Here is a 21,669-nt window from a genome sequence, read left to right on the forward strand (position 1 = left end):
CTATGTGAGAATCTCCTTGAGAAGAAGGCTGATGTCCATGGCTAGACCCGCTCCGAGATAGCATGGCTGACATACCTAGTGTGGAGTGTCCTTCTTGTTCAAGCCGTTCAGCTGCTGGGCGATGTCCCGTGAGTGTTGCTTGTTGGCTACCTGATCCTGCACAGCGCGGACGTACACCTCCTTGGCAGCCTTGAACCCTCGCAGAAATCTCTCCCTCTGCTCCTGTGTGGGCAGACGGCCACTGTGCACTGGCCCTGAACAGACAGTGTTAGTTAGACTGTGTTATACACAACATCTAACATAGAGTCATTTAAATAGTGGAACTCCTTCTATAATGGCCAGGTGGGAGCCATCTCACAAAATATCTCCACAATCAACATAATGTGACCATATTTACACAGGAACTTATCTTGCTAGATTGGGATCAAAATATTCTGTTCAATTTGGGAAGTTTGTAGATTCTTGTTTTCGTAATTTCAGAGAAATTTTAACATTGCATGGACCTTTCGGTCAGCTGAGCTAAAACTTCAACGTCGCAATTAACTGAGTATTTTGAACAAAAAAAAAGCTTGAGTGTTGGTAGTGTTTGTATTTAATGGTTTGACACTAGATTCAGCATTATCTGTCAGGATTGTCAACTACAGTGACTATCAAGGAATAGATCGCTGATTCTATAAAAATGGTTTCAGTTTGTAAAATGATTGTAGTTTCAGCCACAAAACAGCTACACATTTCATTGCAAACTCATTCCTAGGACAACATCTAAAGATAATATAATGTCAAAAGTTATCTTATTTTATTCATAATTTCAGATTTATTTATATCAGTCAATGTTTCCGACATATGATGCATGTGCCACCATTCAGTGAGAGAACCAATAAAAACTGGAGTCCCAAGTCCGCGGCAATATTCAGTAAAAATGTCCAAATTGGAAGAAAAAATGTCACGATTTATCTTAGGTACAGAATATGTTTGCGTTCACAGTTTCAAGACGTACAATTCTTTTTCTGTGAAAGTAGCAGCTAAACAATTAATGTTTTTAAACACATTTTTTCAGGACATCCAACATGAACAGCTAACATTGTATTTCGTATTATTACCCACATGGTGAAGATACAGGTGGTGAGATATTAAATTTGTTTGTCACACGTGTGTTGTACAACGTTAACCTTGTTTGTTTGTTTGCTTTGATTGGATAACCGTCTCATCTGTCACAAGGGAACATTATTTTTCATTAATAAAAAATCACGAGAAGTCATTCACTTTGATAAATACAAGACAGAACTGAAGGAATGTCATGAAAGCGAGAGACATTTACACACACTATGTTAAACCAAGCAAGTTAGTCACACGCATCAAATAGTTCACCAAGTGTGTGGTTTTTTTTTGTTTAACGACACACACAGCAATATTCCACCTATATAACGGTGGTCTGTAAATTATCGAGTCTGGACCAGACAATCCACTGATTGCCATGGTAAGCATCAGTCCATGCAATTCAATACGATGACATGCATCAACCAAGTCAGCGAGCCTGACCACCTGATCCTGTTAGTTGCCTCTTACGACAAGCATAGTCGCATGGGTTGCTGAAGACCTATTCTAACCTGGGTCTTCATGGGTATTATTTTTACCTGTCCTTACCTGGAACCCCTTGGTTTCTCTTGTCCTTCCCACACGGCGCCCCTGTACACACCCAGTCTCCGCATGCACACACGCTGGAACACAATAAAACAACATCTTCAGAACCAGTTCAAAAGTTTGATGTCGGATAAAACAAGTTTTGAGGTATACCCCCAACCCACCCCAAAACGTACTAAATGTTGAAGTGTGGAGTTTCGTGACACCTTTTGTCACATATTCTTGTGTTGTCCCCTGCTTTTTCAGAAATTTATTGACTGAAGTTTATTTACTAGGTGTTGAAAATCATTTATAGAGATTTCCTAGATCACTGCACTAGATGCACTTAACATGCTTACTACTATTGCCGGCGATGATAAAACCCTACCTCCTGGAAAGTCTGGATGTATTAATGCATCTTATAGCATAGGAACAAAAATAGGATTTATTTATTTTAGTGACTGTATAAAACATTGAGAAATCAGGTAAGCTGATTTTGTCAGATGGAAATGTTGAAAAATACCAGTCCTCACAACTTTCCAACAGACTGATTTCAACACTATGTTGAGGGATTGAAGAATAAAAAACATTTAACAAACAAATCCTGTGAGCAAACTTTCACCACCCAATCTAAATGAAGGATGCATGGATTATTGAACCAATCACATGGCAGAGATTTAGTTTCACTTTGTTGTATGATATATGCACAACCATATAATGGTTGGACTTTATTATTTCCATTCCAAACTGGTTGTTTATGTTCATTTGTTTTCTAGACACAGATATCAAATATGCTGCTCAGAATGCTCGCACTGAGAATTGTTTAGCCTTGATTCTGATTGGAAAGTTCAGAATTTCATACAGAGTAGTCACATATCCAAACAGATAGTGTATCGGAGTAAGAATCTGATTGCCAAACTTCTTCCTGAGAAAATATTGTTGCACCTGAGTGTTTGACTAAGAGAAGTAACTTGGGCTGGAAGTAATCCAGATTGATGTGTTATCACAGCCTGCTGTGATAGGACTGACCCCTGATCGTTAATCCACAAATATGATCTGCTCATGCGTACCACACATTACAGTCGACCTGGGTCTCAGCTCCATCCCTGTACTTCTTGTCTTCCAGCTGACATTCTGAAGCAATAAAGAAAATCACAATAGGGTGAGTGAGCGGGGTCTTACAACACACAGAATAGTATTTCAGCTGTGTAATATACCCCCTTGCACAGACATGACAACCCCCACATTCCCATCACACAGAGTGTTGTCATGTACAGAGCGCCATCACACAGTGTTGTCATGTACAGAGTGCCATCACAAAGTGTTGTCGTGTACAGAGTGCCTTCACACAGTGTCATCACACAGAGTGTTGTCATGAACAGAGTGCCATCACACAGAGTCCCACCACACAGGGTGCCATCACACAGGGTGCCATCACACAGAGTGCCACCAAACAGAGTGCCATCACACAGAGTGCCATCACACAGGGTGCCATCACACAGGGTGCCATCACACAGAGTGCCATCACACAGGGTGCAATCACACAGGGTGCCATCACACAGAGTTCCATCACACACAGTGCCATCACACAGAGTGCCATCACACAGGGTGCCATCACACACAGTGCCATCACACAGAGTGCCATCACACAGTGCCATCACACAGAGTGCCATCAAACAGGGTGCCACCAAAAAGAGTGCCATCACACACAGTGCCACAACACAGAGTGTTGTCATGAACAGAGTGCCATCACAGAGATAGCCATCACACAGAGAGCCATCACACAGAGTGCCATCACACATAGTGCCACCACACAGAGTGCCATCACACAGAGTGCCATCACACAGAGAGCCATCACACGGAGTGCCACAACACAGAGTGCCATCACACAGAGTGCCATCACACAGAGTGCCATCACACAGAGAGACATCACACACAGTGCCACAACACAGAGTGCCATCACACAGAGTGCCATCACACACAGTGCCATCACACAGAGTGCCATAACCCAGAGTGCCATCACACACAGTGCCATAACACAGAGAGCCACCACACACAGTGCCACAACACAGAGTGCCATCACACAGAGTGCCATCACACAGTGCCATCACACAGAGTGCCATCAAACAGGGTGCCACCAAACAGAGTGCCATCACACAGAGTGCCTTCACACAGAGTGTTGTCATGAACAGAGTGCCATCACACAGATAGCCATCACACAGAGTGCCATCACACAGAGTGCCATCACACATAGTGCCACCACACAGAGTGCCATCACACAGAGTGCCATCACACAGAGAACCTTCACACAGAGCGTTGTCATGAACAGAGTGCCATCACACAGTGATGTCATGAACAGAGTGCCATCACACAGAGTGCCATCACACAGAGTGCCTTCACACTGAGTGCCACAACACAGAGTGCCTTCACACAGAGTGCCACCACACAGAGTGCCATCACACAGTCCCACCACACAGGGTGCCACCACACAGAGTGCCATCACACAGAGTGCCATCACACAGAGAGCCTTCACACAGAGCGTTGTCATGAACAGAGTGCCATCACACAGTGATGTCATGAACAGAGTGCCATCACACAGAGTGCCATCACACAGGGTGCCACCACACAGAGAGCCATCACACAGAGTGCCAAAACACAGAGTGTCCTCACACAGAGTGCTATCACACAGAGGGCCAGAACACAGAGTGCCATAACACAGAGAGCCTTCACACAGAATGCCAGAACACAGAGTGCCATTATATACGCAGTGCCATCACACAGAGTGCAATAACCCAGAGTGCCACCACACACAGTGCCATCACACAGAATGCCATCACACAGAATGCCATAACAAAGAAAGCCTTCACAAAGAATGCCAGAACACAGAGTGCCACCACACACAGTGCCATCACACAGAGTGCCATAACCCGGAATGCCACCATACACAGTGCCATCACACACAGTGCCATCACACAGAGCGCCATCACACAGAGTGCCACCACACACAGTGCCATCACACAGAGTGCCATAACCCAGAGTGCCACCACACAGAGCGCTATCACACAGAGTGCCATCACACAGAGTGCCATCACACAGAGAGCAACAACACAGAGTGCCATCACACACAGTGCCTTCACACATAGCCATCACACAGAGCGCCATCACACAGAGAGCCATCACACCGATTGCCATTACACTGAGTGCCACAACACAGAGTGCCATTACACAGAGTGCCACAACACAGAGTACCATTACACAGAGTGCTACAACACAGAGTGCCATTACACAGAGTGCCACAACATAGAGTGCCACCACACAGAGTGCCATTACACAGAGTGCCATTACACAGAGTGCCACAACACAGAGTGCCATTACACAGAGTGCCACAACACAGAGTGCCATTACACAGAGTGCCACAACACAGAGTGCCATCACACAGAGTGCCATTACACAGAGTGCCATCAAACAGGGTGCCATTACACAGAGTGCCACAACACAGAGTGCCATTACACAGAGTGCCACAACACAGAGTGCCACCACACAGAGTGCCATTACACAGAGTGCCATTACACAGAGTGCCACAACACAGAGTGCCATTACACAGAGTACCACAACACAGAGTGCCATTACACAGAGTGCCACAACACAGAGTGCCACCACACAGAGTGCCATTACACAGAGTGCCATTACACAGAGTGCCACAACACAGAGTGCCATTACACAGAGTGCCACAACACAGAGTACCACCACACTGAGTGCCATCACACAGAGTGCCATCACACAGAGAGCCTTCACACAGAGCGTTGTCATGAACAGAGTGCCATCACACAGTGATGTCATGAACAGAGTGCCATCACACAGAGTGCCATCACACAGAGTGCCTTCACACTGAGTGCCACAACACAGAGTGCCTTCACACAGAGTGCCACCACACAGAGTGCCATCACACAGAGTCCCACCACACAGGGTGCCACCACACAGAGTGCCATCACACAGAGTGCCATCACACAGAGAGCCTTCACACAGAGCGTTGTCATGAACAGAGTGCCATCACACAGTGATGTCATGAACAGAGTGCCATCACACAGAGTGCCATCACACAGGGTGCCACCACACAGAGAGCCATCACACAGAGTACCAAAACACAGAGTGTCATCACACAGAGGGCCAGAACACAGAGTGCCATAACACAGAGAGCCTTCACACAGAATGCCAGAACACAGAGTGCCATTATATACGCAGTGCCATCACACAGAGTGCAATAACCCAGAGTGCCACCACACACAGTGCCATCACACAGAATGCAATCACACAGAATGCCATCACACAGAATGCCATAACAAAGAAAGCCTTCACAAAGAATGCCAGAACACAGAGTGCCACCACACACAGTGCCATCACACAGAGTGCCATAACCCGGAATGCCACCATACACAGTGCCATCACACACAGTGCCATCACACAGAGCGCCATCACACAGAGTGCCACCACACACAGTGCCATCACACAGAGTGCCATAACCCAGAGTGCCACCACACAGAGCGCTATCACACAGAGTGCCATCACACAGAGTGCCATCACACAGAGAGCAACAACACAGAGTACCATCACACACAGTGCCTTCACACATAGCCATCACACAGAGTGCCATCACACAGAGAGCCATCACACCGATTGCCATTACACTGAGTGCCACAACACAGAGTGCCACCACACAGAGTGCCATTACACAGAGTGCCATTACACAGAGTGCCACAACACAGAGTGCCACAACACAACACAGAGTGCCATTACACAGAGTGCCACAACACAGAGTGCCATCACACAGAGTGCCATTACACAGAGTGCCATTACACAGAGTGCCATCAAACAGGGTGCCATTACACAGAGTGCCATTACACAGAGTGCCATTACACAGAGTGCCACAACACAGAGTGCCATTACACAGAGTGCCACAACACAGAGTGCCATTACACAGAGTGCCACAACAGAGTGCCACCACACAGAGTGCCATTACACAGAGTGCCATTACACAGAGTGCCACAACACAGAGTGCCATTACACAGAGTGCCACAACACAGAGTGCCATTACACAGAGTGCCACAACACAGAGTGCCATTACACAGAGTGCCACAACACAGAGTGCCACCACACAGAGTGCCATTACACAGAGTGCCACAACACAGAGTGCCATTACACAGAGTGCCACAACACAGAGTACCATTACACAGAGTGCCACAACACAGAGTGCCACAACACAGAGTGCCATTACACAGAGTGCCATTACACAGAGTGCCATTACACAGAGTGCCACAACACAGAGTGCCATTACACAGAGTGCCACAACACAGAGTGCCACCACACAGAGTGCCATTACACAGAGTGCCACAACACAGAGTGCCATTACACAGAGTGCCACAACACAGAGTACCATTACACAGAGTGCCACAACACAGAGTGCCACAACACAGAGTGCCATTACACAGAGTGCCACAACACAGAGTGCCATTACACAGAGTGCCACAACACAGAGTGCCATTACACAGAGTGCCATTACACAGAGTGCCATTACACAGAGTGCCACAACACAGAGTGCCATTACACAGAGTGCCACAACACAGAGTGCCATTACACAGAGTGCCATTACACAGAGTGCCACAACACAGAGTGCCATTACACAGAGTGCCACAACACAGAGTGCCATTACACAGAGTGCCACAACACAGAGTGCCATCACACAGAGTGCCACAACACAGAATGCCATTACACAGAGAGCCACAACACAGAGTGCCATCACACAGATTGCCACAACACAGAGTGCCATCACACAGAGTGCCACAACACAGAATGCCATTACACAGAGTGCCACAACACAGAATGCCATCACACAGAGTGCCACAACACAGAATGCCATCACACAGAGTGCCACAATACAGAATGCCATCACACAGAGTGCCATTACACAGAGTGCCACAACACAGAGTGTCATTACACAGAGTGCCATCACACAGAGTGCCACAACACAGAATGCCATTACACAGAGTGCCACAACACAGAGTGCCATCACACAGAGTGCCACCACACAGAGTGCCATTACACAGAGTGCCACAATACAGAATGCCATCACACAGAGTGCCACAACACAGAATGCCATTACACAGAGTGCCACAACACAGAGTGTCATTACACAGAGTGCCATCACACAGAGTGCCACAACACACAATGCCATTACACAGAGTGCCATTACACAGAGTGCCACCACACAGAGTGCCACAACACAGAGTGCCATTACACAGAGTGCCATCACACAGAGTGCCACAACACAGAGTGCCATCACACAGAGTGCCATCACACAGAGTGCCATCACACAGAGACCCCCAGTGTTCACCTTTTGAGGGGGCTACAAAGTTGGGCTCCAGCAGGTGCTGCAGCTCTGGTTTAGTCAGGACCCAGTTGTGTTTGACGGATGCAGTGCTGATCAGGGCATCAATACATAGACCTCTGAAAAAAGATTATTTTCACATAAATGTTTTGTTTGTCGCCATTCACACTCACCTATTTCCTGCAATATGACAGTGGCATGTAAACAATCCAATCTAGACCTGACTATCCAGTGACTGAACAACAATCAAAGCCACTGGGACACGATGACATGCATCGACCAAGTCACTGGATCTCACCACAAGAGTGGCCTCTTACAATAAGCATGGGTTGCTGAAGACCTATTCTAACCAGATCTCCTTGGGAAAGGGAGACAATTCTTCACAAAGAAGGATGGAGGGTGGCCCAGTGGTTCAAGTGTTTGTTCATCACACTGAAGCCCTGGGTTCTATTCCTGATATGGGTACAATGTATGAAGCCTATTTCTGATATTGCTGGAAAACATCGGTAGAAAACGCAACTCACTCATCAAGGAAGTGGGTTCCTCGGGGCACCAGTTGATTAACTAAATGTAGCTGTTATTAAAACTGTGAAAAGAAACAGCAACTACGGAAGAGTTTTTAGACATAAATAACCTCTTTGTAGTGGCGCAGTGGTTAAAGAATTCACTCGTTGGTCTAGTCAAAGGCATGGGTCCAATATATAAAGCCTTTTTCAGGTGTCCCCTACTCTGATGATCAACAGTTTCTTTGTACCTGAGAATGTGTGCGTCAGTGTCCTTGACGTCTGTCCCCTCTTTCTCCATACACTGGAGCATCTCATCAGCATCAAGAACGCTGTTCTTGTCCTGGTCACATTCCAGGAACATCTGGTTAACCGTGGCCTGGTATGTTCTACCTGCAACCATTGACGCAACAGCATTGAACAAGAGCATTGTATATGTGTTTGACCTATAGAAATCTCCAGTGTTCCAGACCTTTTCAAAGAAATATTCAACGGTTTAGGAGAGTTCTGTTCCGTAAAAGAAAAATTGATGAAGGAAAGATGTTGCTCAAAACAGGTGATAATGAATGCTCAGCTTACACCACACAAACGGAAACGTGTGGTGGGTGCCACCGACTTGTGACTGAGTGCTCCACACACTGCTTCAAAGTCATGCAACGTTACTTCTGGCAAAGTTCATACACAGAGTTGGGAATATTTCACCTTCCTTGAGCTAGGGGCGGAACGTTACTTCTGGCAAAGTTCATACACAGAGTTGGGATTATTTCTCCTTCCTTGAGCTAGGGGTGGAACGTTACTTCGGGCAAAGTTCATACACAGAGTTGGGAATATTTCACCTTCCTTGAGCTAGGGGCGGAACGTTACTTCAGGCAAAGTTCATACACAGAGTTGGGAATATTTCACCTTCCTTGAGCTAGGGGCGGAACGTTACTTCTGGCAAAGTTCATACACAGAGTTGGGAATATTTCACCTTCCTTGAGCTAGGGGCGGAACGTTACTTCTGGCAAAGTTCATACACAGAGTTGGGAATATTTCACCTTCCTTGAGCTAGGGGTGGAATGTTACTTCTGGCAAAGTTCATACACAGAGTTGGGATTATTTCTCCTTCCTTGAGCTAGGGGCGGAACGTTACTTCGTGCAAAGTTCATACACAGAGTTGGGATTATTTCACCTTCCTTGAGTTAGGGGCGGAACGTTACTTCGGGCAAAGTTCATACACAGAGTTGGGAATATTTCACCTTCCTTGAGCTAGGGGCGGAACGTTACTTCGGGCAAAGTTCATACACAGAGTTGGGAATATTTCACCTTCCTTGAGCTAGGGGTGGAATGTTACTTCTGGCAAAGTTCATACACAGAGTTGGGAATATTTCTCCTTCCTTGAGCTAGGGGCGGAACGTTACTTCGGGCAAAGTTCATACACAGAGTTGGGATTATTTCACCTTCCTTGAGCTAGGGGCGGAACGTTACTTCTGGCAAAGTTCATACACAGAGTTGGGAATATTTCACCTTCATTGAGCTAGGGGCGGAACGTTACTTCTGGCAAAGTTCATACACAGAGTTGGGAATATTTCACCTTCCTTGAGCTAGGGGTGGTCGGGTAGCCTAGTGGTTATAGTATTCGCTCGTCATGATGAAGACCCGGGTTCGATTCCCGTCATGGGTACAATGTGTGAAGCCCATTTCTGGTGTCCCCTGCCCTGATATTGCTGGAATATTGCTAAAAGCGGCGTAAAACCATATTCACTCACTCCTTGAGCTGATGGCGGCATTTCATATGCTAAAAATAGACATGCATCACCCCAATATGGCCTAGCCCCATGTGTATTCAGTGTGATGGACGAATGAAACGTAAATAATCCCGTCAAGTAGTGATAATGGCCAACTTTACTCAAGTCCTGATTTCAAAACACTCATGCTGGATAAAATACATTAAACACAAACCGTTGCGCTAAAATGAGTATCATTTACAGGTGTGTGTTTAACTGAAGTAAGAGTGTGCTGTCATTTGTACCCACGTTCAATACTCTATCAAACCATTTTCTACAACAATCCGAGACAATATTTCTTTGAGCCTATCACAAGAAATCTTTGTATTCAGTGCAGGACGTTGACGCTATAAATAGATCCTGGACGCACGTGTGACCCTTGTGTCGTTGCTTAAATATTAGATCTAGATAAATTAATATCGAGTGTCAGAAATGCACTATTCTATTATATCTTGACACAAGGCCAGACACTCTGTACAGCACCGCTTGCCTTGTTTAGTTGTTTCTAAAGGAAAATCGCAAATTAGGAACAAAAACGTCATAACTACCTAGTCTAGGGTGATTATTCTATCAGTTCTAATACATGACACATCACAATTCTATAATGTAATGAAACAGTACTATCCGATAGCCGTCGACTAGCCACTTTGAAATCAATCGGGTACAAATGGCCGATATTAGACCCGTACTGAAGGGGGGGGGGAGATGTTGGAAAGCAGCTTGTGATATTAATTAATCAAGAAATATTATTTAAGCAACGACACAAGGGCCAGTGGGAAACACCTCACACAGAAAGACTACACAGATTGTGACTTTGTACTACCGCTGTTATTTCACCACGCATAATGATATGCCAGATCATGTTGTTCTCATAACTATTTCAACTATATTTCTGCCGGTACCGATAGCTTCTGTCATTCTCAGTCAAAGACACACTATACCTTTTTCCTGCATGTTTGTTACAGCTACGGTTCCCTGATCTCCCCGAATCAAGAGAGTTAACTGACTATCGAAGTCCAGTTTCCATCCTTGCTGCACTTGGCTGGAATTCCAGAGTTACATTCTGGCAGGACTAACGAGTCATTGCATAGTCCAATCAAAATCACGTAACGAAGTAGACATTTGATTCGTAAACAACCAGGATTTCAACATGCAGATTTCGATCAAATGCAGGATTTGCAAAGTATGTGTACCATCAACTGGGCGTCAACAGATATTTTGCAAATCTCTTCATGTTTTTAATCAGGGTGCTCAAGTGATTTGATGCACTTTGCGGGGTAAGACCTGTTTTATTACAATACAGATCTTCATTATCGATCAGATCGTCTTGACTTGGCACCACCATCTTGTTTGAAGCAAATGCAAGTGATATGAGAGACGAAATCGGATTGGTCAATAGGAGGAACTTAGGAGGAACACAACTCGTAATAGCAATTGGTGGCGCTACGATCGATCCTGAAACTCCAGCCTAGTTTGGCAAACGTGGAAACTGGACTTTATAGTCACTTCATAGTCAGCCCTGTCAGGAAGATGTGCCCTAATAAGCTTGATTTGATAGGTTTTTTAGTTATATTGATTTTACATCCCTCTGAGTCATATTTAATGTGTAAATTTGATGTGAAGGTGAAGCATTTTCCCTGTATTTCCGACAGTATGAATAGCTTACCTTCAGTCACCACTCTTCGCTTGATCCAGTCCACGAGCAGCTGCCGCAGTTCATCTCTCTCCACCTGGTAGCACACCAGGGGCAGATTCTGTTTCCCGGACTTCTTCTCAACATCGTTCACAGGAACGTCGTTATTACCTGGGAGAGGGGAGATAACTCCAGTCATACAAATGTGAGAAGAGCTGGTGTAAATGTCTCTGGTGTCACAGTCTAGATAGACAGAATGCTTTCCCTACACAATATGTTTACATTGATCATAATACAAATAATATTCAAATTTACTTTTCAAACGCAGCATACCTTATAAATATTCTGCTAATAGAAGTCAAAGAAAACACAATTTCTTAAAATGACTCCATATGACTAAACATAGTCCAACTAACGGCAGTCTGTTAATCGAGTCAGGACTAGACAATCCAGTGATTGACATCATGAGCGATTTTCGCAATTGGGATATGATGACATGCATCAAACCAAGTCAGCAAGCCTGACTACCCGATTCTGTTAAGTCGCCTCTTACAACAAGCATAGTCGGGTCTTTAAATTTAAATGTTAAAATTCTGTGAGCTATTCTGTATCCTATCAAGTTCCATGTGTTCAATAGGATTAAAAATAACTGTGTTATTTAAATTTGACAGGATTATGGTTTGGCAGACGCCCTACAAGGTATCATAATGTCTGATGTCATACTGTGGATTGTGAATTTGTCTGATGTCATACAGTTCATTGTCTGATTTCATACTGTGGATTGTCTGATGTCATACAGTTCATTGTCTGAAGTCATACATGGATTGTTTGATGACAAAACATGATTGTGTGATTTCATACTGTGGATTGTCTGATGTCATACAGTTCATTGTCTGATGTCATACATGGATTGTTCGATGACAAAACATGATTGTGTGATGTCATACTGTGGATTGTCTGACATCATACATGGATTGTTTGATAACAAAATATGATTGTGTGATGTCATACTGTGGATTGTCTGATGTCATACAGTTCATTGTCTGATGTCATACATGGATTGTTTGATGACAAAACATGATTGTGTGATGTCATACTGTGGATTGTCTGATGTCATACATGGATTGTTTGATGTCAAAACATGATTGTGTGATGTCATACTGTGGATTGTCTGATGTCATACCTGGATTGTCTGATGTCATACATGGATTGTCTGATGTCATACATGGATACTCTGATGTCATACATTGATTGTCTGATGTCAAAACATGATTGTGTGATGTCATACTGTGGATTGTCTGATGTCATACAGTTCATTGTCTGATTTCATACTGTGGATTGTCTGATGTCATACAGTTCATTGTCTGATGTCATACATTGATTGTCTGATGTCATACATGGATACTCTGATGTCATACATTGATTGTCTGATGTCAAAACATGATTGTGTGATGTCATACTGTGGATTGTCTGATGTCATACAGTTCATTGTCTGATTTCATACCGTGGATTGTCTGATGTCATACAGATCATTGTCTGATGTCATACATGGATTGTCTGATGTCATACATGGATACTCTGATGTCATACATGGATTGTTTGATGACAAAACATGATTGTGTGACATCATACTGCGGATTGTCTGATGTCATACAGTTCATTGTCAGATGTCATACATGGATTGTTTGATGACAAAACATGATTATGTGATGTCACACTGTGGATTGTCTGATGTCATACAGTTCATTGTCTGATGTCATACATGGCTTGTTTGATGTCCTAAACATGATTGTGTAATGTCATACTGTGGATTGTCTGATGTCATACATGGATTGTCTGATGTCATACATGGATTGTCTGATGTCAAAATATGATTGTGTGATGTCATACTGTGGATTTTCTGATGTCATACAGTTAATTGTCTGATGTCATACATTGATTGTTTGATGACAAAACATATATTGTGTGACGTCATACTGTGGATTGTAAAATCAAACTTTTAATGTTTCAGTCCATCAATTTTTAACTTTTCCACATGAACAGCAGTGGTTTAAAATATCAGCACTCACTGCCTGCTGCCAAAAGGAAAACTCATCAACATTCATTAAGCCAAGATCAGATTACACACTCAGCACACAGTGAGATGAATTATGCAACACTAACAAAACTTGCCACTTCAAACAAAAACATGAAAAGTAAGAAAATTGTCTGATACTTTGCCAGATAGATGAATGTGTGAAGCAAGTCATCTTTACTTTACTTGTTTTCACATAGAAATTTGACAGAATTAAAACCGTGAAAATGGTTCCTACTTGGACAAGCTCCTTTGTGCTTAATTTTAAGTTTGCGTCCTTCAACACAGGCGATTCTGTGCAGTTCACACTTGTTGTAGTAAGTGCGGCCATCACTTCCGCACATAAGAAATTTTTTCTGACTACAAACTTTGCGGCAAATGCAAGTTTTCTGTCCGTCAGGCTGTGTGGAACACTGCTGTCCTGCTCGACACCGTTTTGTGCCACATTTGCGACCTAAATACACATGTGCAGAAAAACAAACAAAAAATAATCAAATAATAATAATTGATCAAACAAAAATGAACTAAATATCAAACAAAACAAAACTAAACTACAGTGAAACCCTGTTAATCCAGACGATACTGTTTCCGGGCAAGTCCAACATCCTCCAGATCACCACACTTCCAGAATTATGAACAAATCATGAGAACCTAGGGACCAGTTCTAAAGATTGATGTCGGATAAAAAACCTACTTCCTTAAGTTTCAAGACATACCCCAGTGGGACAAAACCATGATATTTTTCAAAATTGAATAATTTCAAAGTACATATTTTCATAAATTTTGAGGAATTAGAATTTTTTTATTATCATGTGAATTTTTTTATTATCATGTGCTGCAGACTTGGGGCCGAATATCGGTCTCTGAACAGGTCTAGATACAGTAAAGTACGGTTATAACGAACTCAAGGGGGCTACTAATTTTAGTTCGTTATAACCGTAGTTCTTAAAAGCATTTATACAGCATAACTACAGCAAATAGTCGGGACCAAAAAAGTAGGTTCGTTATATCCGTCAGTTCGTTATAAGCGTGTTCGTTATAACCGTAGTTAACTGTACATCCCCGAGTTACTACACAAAACATTGAGAAATCAGGCAAGTTAGATTTTGTTAAATGGAAAACCTGCAAGACCATTAACCCTGTCCACCAATACACTAAAGAATTAAGATTTTTACACAACATCAAACTTTTGAGCAGGTCCCTTGTGACCAGCCAATTACACATATGTTTCACAAGGTCCTTCCAGAATAACAGTGTCCAGATTAAGGAGGTTTCACTGTACAATACTAAGTAATGTTCCCCTGGAGTGAAGCAGTGTTCATTGACACTATTCATTCTTGCCTGAGTCTCACAACAAAACATCGCCATCTTGGCTTTTTGTACTCAATACAGGTTGTATAGTCCTGATCAAATAGGTCATACTAAATAAGCTAAATGAACATAGACTGCTTCGAAATACACAATATACTAGAGAGAAAAAAGTTCCCTTACATATATGCTTATTCATCACATTGTGAACTTTTTGAAGTCAGCCATAACACTTATGTATCCGAATATTTTCCCAAAACATTTTAACTGCTTGTTACCTGGTATCTGTACGACAAAATGATCTTAGCACTATAACAGTCATTATAAGGATTATAGGTCTTAGCAGTCTAACTGTCATAGGATTATAGGTCTTAGCACTATAGTCATAGTATTATAGGTCTTAACACAATACAGTCATAGGATTATAGGTCTTAACACAATACAGTCATAGGATTATAGGACCTAGCACTATACAGTCACAGGATTATAGGTCTAAGCACTCTAACAGTCATAAGTCACTGTTATGGTATAGTATCATAGATCTTAGCACTATAACAGTCATAGGATTATAAGTCTTAGCACTATAGTCATAGGATTTTAGGTCTTAGCACTCTAACAGACATAAGTCACTGTTATAGTATAGCTTTATAATGGTCATAAGTCACTGTTATAGTATAGCATTATAATGGTCATAAGTCACTGTTATAGTATAGCATTATAACAGTCATAAGTCACTGTTATAGTATAGCATTATAACGGTCATAAGTCACTGCCATAATATTGTATTCAAGGTCATAAGTCACTGCTGTAGTATTGTATTCTAGGTCATAAGTCACTGCTATAATATTGTATTCTAGGTCATAAGTCACTGCTATAATATTGTATTCTAGGTCATAAGTCACTGCTGTAGTATTGTATTTTAGGTCATAAGTCATTGCTATCGTATTGTATTCTAGGTCATAAGTCACTGCTATAGTATTGTATTCTAGGTCACAAGTCATTGCTATAGTATTGTATTCTAGGTCATAAGTCACTGCTGTAGTATTGTATTCTAGGTCATAAGTCATTGCTATCGTATTGTATTCTAGGTCATAAGTCACTGCTATAGTATTGTATTCTAGGTCATAAGTCACTGCTTTCATATTTTAGATTATGTCTTAGCACTATAACGGTCTTAAGTCACTGTTAGAGTATAAGATTGTTTTGTCGACAGAGAATAGGTGGTAAATAGGTTTGGAGATATATGCACACATATTAACTGAATTTATTTTGCATATATATTTCATTGAATGCAATCATCTAAATCCTGACATAAAATAGTTTACAAACTCATGTAACTGAACACTGCATTCACTGATGTGAGATAGTAACACAAGGGAGACAACTCCAGCAACCAAATATCACACACTGATCAACATTATTACAACCAAGTGGAATAAGGAAGAACTTGGCACAAACTGGAAGCAGTAAAGATGCTGAACTTTGTGGGAGGCTAAATAATGCATAAAACATCGGATTAACAGGCTATGGATCTCAATAAACAGTAGGAACCTGATGAAGAGCTGTCTATATACATCAAATCCACATTTTTTTGTAATAAAAAAGTTGATAAATTTATGCAACGTAGAAAATTAACTCTGATCTGCAGTGAAGAGTCTATACTAGGTCCCTGTTCCACAAAGTGATCTTAGCACCTAGACAATCGTAACTCTAATGCTCCAACATAGACTGACGACAATCCTAAACGCTGAGGCCACATCATGGAACAAGCCCAGGGCATTAGAGTTCTGTAGTAACTCCTTCCTGATTGCTCAAAAATATTGATTGGTAGTGAATGCAGGAAGTTCTCAAACTTAGAATCAAGTGTTCTTGGCAGGCAAATTGGGAAAATAATATTTAGTTCAAAATTAGGATACTTTTATAAAGTTCTTTTTTTTAGAATTTCGGGTCCGGGTAGCACTGTGGGTACCCGGGTCCTACTCAGGACCCTCCAGACCCGAATACCCAAGTTACCCATCCCAGCCCTACAATACAGTATTTACTTTCCAGCACAACACTATTGCAAGAGTAAACTTGCTACTGCCAAGTCCCTGTGCCCATCCCAGCCCTACAATACTGTATATATTTTCCAGCACAACACTATTGCAAGAGTAAACTTGCTACTGCCAAGTCCCTGTGCCCATCCCAGCCCTACAATACTGTATATATTTTCCAGCACAACATTATTGCAAGAGTAAACTTGCTACTGCCAAGTCCCTGTGCCCATCCCAGCCCTACAATACGGTATATATTTTCCAGCACAACACTATTGCAAGAGTAAACTTGCCACTGCCAAGTCCCTGTGCCCATCCCAGCCCTACAATACGGTATATATTTTCCAGGACAACACTATTGCAAGAGTAAACTTGCCACTGCCAAGTCCCTGTGCCCATCACAGCCCTACAACACTGTATATTTTCCAGCACAACACTATTGCAAGAGTAAACTTGCCACTGCCAAGTCCCTGTGCCCATCCCAGCCCTACAACACTGTATATTTTCCAGCACAACACTATTGCAAGAGTAAACTTGCAACTGCCAAGTCCCTGTGCCCATCACAGCCCTACAACACTGTATATTTTCCAGCACAACACTATTGCAAGAGTAAACTTGCCATTGCCAAGTCCCTGTGCCCATCCCCCTCCCAATGTGGGGTTCTGGGATAGAATATAGTTCCCTAGCAACCTATTCTTGTCAGTCAAGGCAATTAAGTGGCTCTGGTGGTCAGGTTGAGTGAATTGGTTAATTGCATGTCATATCTCAACATCATGGATTGATGCTCATGATGTTAATCACTGGATTGTCTGGTTCAGATTAGGCTGCTATATTGTAGCTGGAATATTGCTGAGGGTGGCGTCACACAACAAACACACAAACTTTATAGTCTCCTCTAGTGTCACGCCATGCAGAATGACCCTGATATTATCATGACTCCTTTACTTAAATTCCCACAATACGTTTTATTAAGACTTTTGTATAAAATACACTTTTTGTACCGATGTCAAAAAGAAAATCCAGTCACTGAAGAAACCATGTCAGAAACACACATACAGTGTTTACGTGAACAGCTCAGCATATGAGATGAACTACTCTACTACAAAGGCGTCAGTTCTACAACAATCACTTCCACTATGAAATATGGGTCACACTCCAGTGACTCCGTATTCACAGTTCCTGAGAATGCTGGCTTACGCAGGAATGCATTCATACAGGTTTCACACCTTTGTATCGCATGGCCTTCAAGGTTAACTCAACACTCAAACTAAAACTTGTACTGTTAGTTCTCTCCGCAGGATACATGTTGGGGAATATATTGTTTGACACAATAAAATTGGAGACCTGTTACAAAATCTATTTTTCAGATACTGATATTTTCTTGGGTAGAATGTGCACTTGAGTATAACATACAACCCACATTTTGGGATATAAGTTTGGGGAAAAATTGCTTTGTTGTATATAGTGGGTAGTCAAAAAACTATATCGTAAGTAAACAATATTGTGATGTTGTAGAGAACCTCCTTGTCCATGTTGTCACAATACCAAGATCCATATGCAGAACTGTAATCAGGAGAAATATTATCATGGTTGATTTGAGATTAATTTTCTTAAAAATTTTTTTTTTAAAACAAGTTCAAATATGCTTCTGTTTTTCTTAAAACTGTAAATATATTGAAGAGGACTACCATGTTGTGTTACATGTCAATGACCTGCCACTGTAAGAAGAAGTTACCTCTGGCCATATTACACTGAATCTCCATCTCTGATGAATTCACACAGCTAATGCATACAGGTGATCATCTTGTCCTTCATCATGTACATCACATGAGTGTGTTCGGAATAAAAGCCAACAAAGAAAGAAACACCTGATACCTATTTTTTCAAGAATGATATTGTTTTATACTTTATTCATGCAAAACTGCCTGCTACTAAATAAATTGACTGTCTGCATTTTTTCAGTCAAATACAGAATTTGTATAACTTTACCATTTCAAACCAAAGAGTTTTGATAAAATTCTGTATTGACCTAAGAAAATCTGAAAATCACTAAATTCCAACTATGAAAGCTAGGCACAATAATATCTTAAAAATAAAAAAATATCAAAAACAGCTTGACAATGATGCCAAACTGCTGTTGTTATTTTGTTATTTCTAACCCTAAGTATTTCTGCAACAATGTCACTGTGAAACCAAAATTTCAACACTACCATTCCGCAAGTTCTCTATGAAATCAGCTTTATGCATAAATCTATCAGCCCCAACAATATTATTCCTCATACCGGGTAAGCACTTAAATCAATGCAAATCACAGAGCCAATACTCTAATACTTCTGCCAGGCTAAAAACAATAGCCCTTCCACTATAAATCATCGACAAAATAGGACGTAATAATGGTTTATAGATTTTGGGGCTGAATCAAAAGATCTTGCAACAAAACGAGACTGCGGAAATTGCACTGCAATGAAAGTCCTACCAATGTTATTGATTCTTGGCATAAACTTGTCTGACAGCGGGCATATTTACATTTAATTTGAGTATGGGAAAGTCACAATATGAGCGTGGCTGGTGGTGTGATTGAATATGCAAACAACGACTGTAGTTCGGATTGATTGAGGTAATTGGGAAATGATGTTGACTGATAACCCAATCGATGTGTAATAACAGTATCTAATTGACGTTCATCTTGCATAGAGTGCTGATCAATTTGAATCGTGTAGCGCTTGCTGTGGCTTGTTTTTCGGATGTGTTTTTCGTTCTCTGAACAGACCATGGGTTCAAAATCACGACTGGCGTTAGATTGTTTGTTTGTTGTTTAATGCCGCAATCAGCAATATTCCAGCTAAATGACAGCAGTGGTGTTAGAACAGGATTAGAGTGAGTGAGGGAGTGGGGTTTGATGCTTGTGTTAAGGGTCATAGGGTGTTGAGGTACCAGTTGTGGGCACACAGGCACACAATGATCTTAGTGCTAAGTCTGATTCCATACTCTGATATCATCCATCACACTCCACTTGCACACAACGATGTTAGTGTTAAGTCTGATTCCATACTCTGATATCATCCATCACACTCCACTTGCACACAACGATGTTAGTGTTAAGTCTGATTCCATACTCTGATATCATCCATCACACTCCACTTGCACACAACGATGTTAGTGTTAAGTCTGATTCCATACTCTGATATCATCCATCATGCTCCACTTGCACACAACGATCTTAGTGTTAAGTCTGATTCCATACTCTGATATCATCCATCACGCTCCACTTGCACACAACGATCTTAGTGTTAAGTCTGATTCCATACTCTGATATCATCCATCACACTCCACTTGCACACAACGATGTTAGTGTTAAGTCTGATTCCATACTCTGATATCATCCATCACACTCCACTTGCACACAACGATGTTAGTGTTAAGTCTGATTCCATACTCTGATATCATCCATCATGCTCCACTTGCACACAACGATCTTAGTGTTAAGTCTGATTCCATACTCTGATATCATCCATCACGCTCCACTTGCACACAACGATCTTAGTGCTAAGTCTGATTCCATACTCTGATATCATCCATCACGGTCCACTTGCCCACAACGATCTTAGTGCTAAGTCCGATTCCATACTCTGATATCATCCATCACATTCCACTTGCCCACAACGATCTTAGTGCTAAGTCTGATTCCATACTCTGATATCATCCATCATGCTCCACTTGCCCACAACGATCTTAGTGCTAAGTCTGATTCCATACTCTGATATCATCCATCATGCTCCACTTGCACACAACGATCTTAGTGTTAAGTCTGATTCCATACTCTGATATCATCCATCACGCTCCACTTGCACACAACGATGTTAGTGTTAAGTCTGATTCCATACTCTGATATCATCCATCACACTCCACTTGCACACAACGATGTTAGTGTTAAGTCTGATTCCATACTCTGATATCATCCATCACACTCCACTTGCACACAACGATGTTAGTGTTAAGTCTGATTCCATACTCTGATATCATCCATCATGCTCCACTTGCACACAACGATCTTAGTGCTAAGTCTGATTCCATACTCTGATATCATCCATCACGCTCCACTTGCACACAACGATCTTAGTGCTAAGTCTGATTCCATACTCTGATATCATCCATCACGGTCCACTTGCCCACAACGATCTTAGTGCTAAGTCTGATTCCATACTCTGATATCATCCATCACGGTCCACTTGCCCACAACGATCTTAGTGCTAAGTCCGATTCCATACTCTGATATCATCCATCACATTCCACTTGCCCACAACGATCTTAGTGCTAAGTCTGATTCCATACTCTGATATCATCCATCAT

The 21,669-nt window shown here is 42.1% G+C and overlaps 1 protein-coding gene across 1 annotated transcript in view; it reads right to left on the bottom strand.

Moving 5' to 3' along the window:
* Window positions 1-21,669, bottom strand: part of LOC139458363 (follistatin-related protein 1-like) — a 51,314-nt gene that overhangs the window by 7,095 nt on the left and 22,550 nt on the right. The window contains exons 4-10 of the mRNA XM_071239771.1: window positions 14,217-14,432; window positions 11,938-12,075; window positions 8,757-8,898; window positions 8,009-8,121; window positions 2,691-2,754; window positions 1,645-1,718; window positions 76-254 (exon numbers count right to left, since the gene is read on the bottom strand). Coding sequence (XP_071095872.1) covers window positions 76-254; window positions 1,645-1,718; window positions 2,691-2,754; window positions 8,009-8,121; window positions 8,757-8,898; window positions 11,938-12,075; window positions 14,217-14,432 — 926 coding nt within the window. The remainder of the gene's footprint in view (window positions 1-75; window positions 255-1,644; window positions 1,719-2,690; window positions 2,755-8,008; window positions 8,122-8,756; window positions 8,899-11,937; window positions 12,076-14,216; window positions 14,433-21,669) is intronic.

This window comes from Haliotis cracherodii, unplaced genomic scaffold, assembly GCF_022045235.1.
Source record: "Haliotis cracherodii isolate W230 unplaced genomic scaffold, xgHalCrac1.p SCAF_12, whole genome shotgun sequence".
Classification (NCBI taxonomy): domain Eukaryota; kingdom Metazoa; phylum Mollusca; class Gastropoda; order Lepetellida; family Haliotidae; genus Haliotis; species Haliotis cracherodii.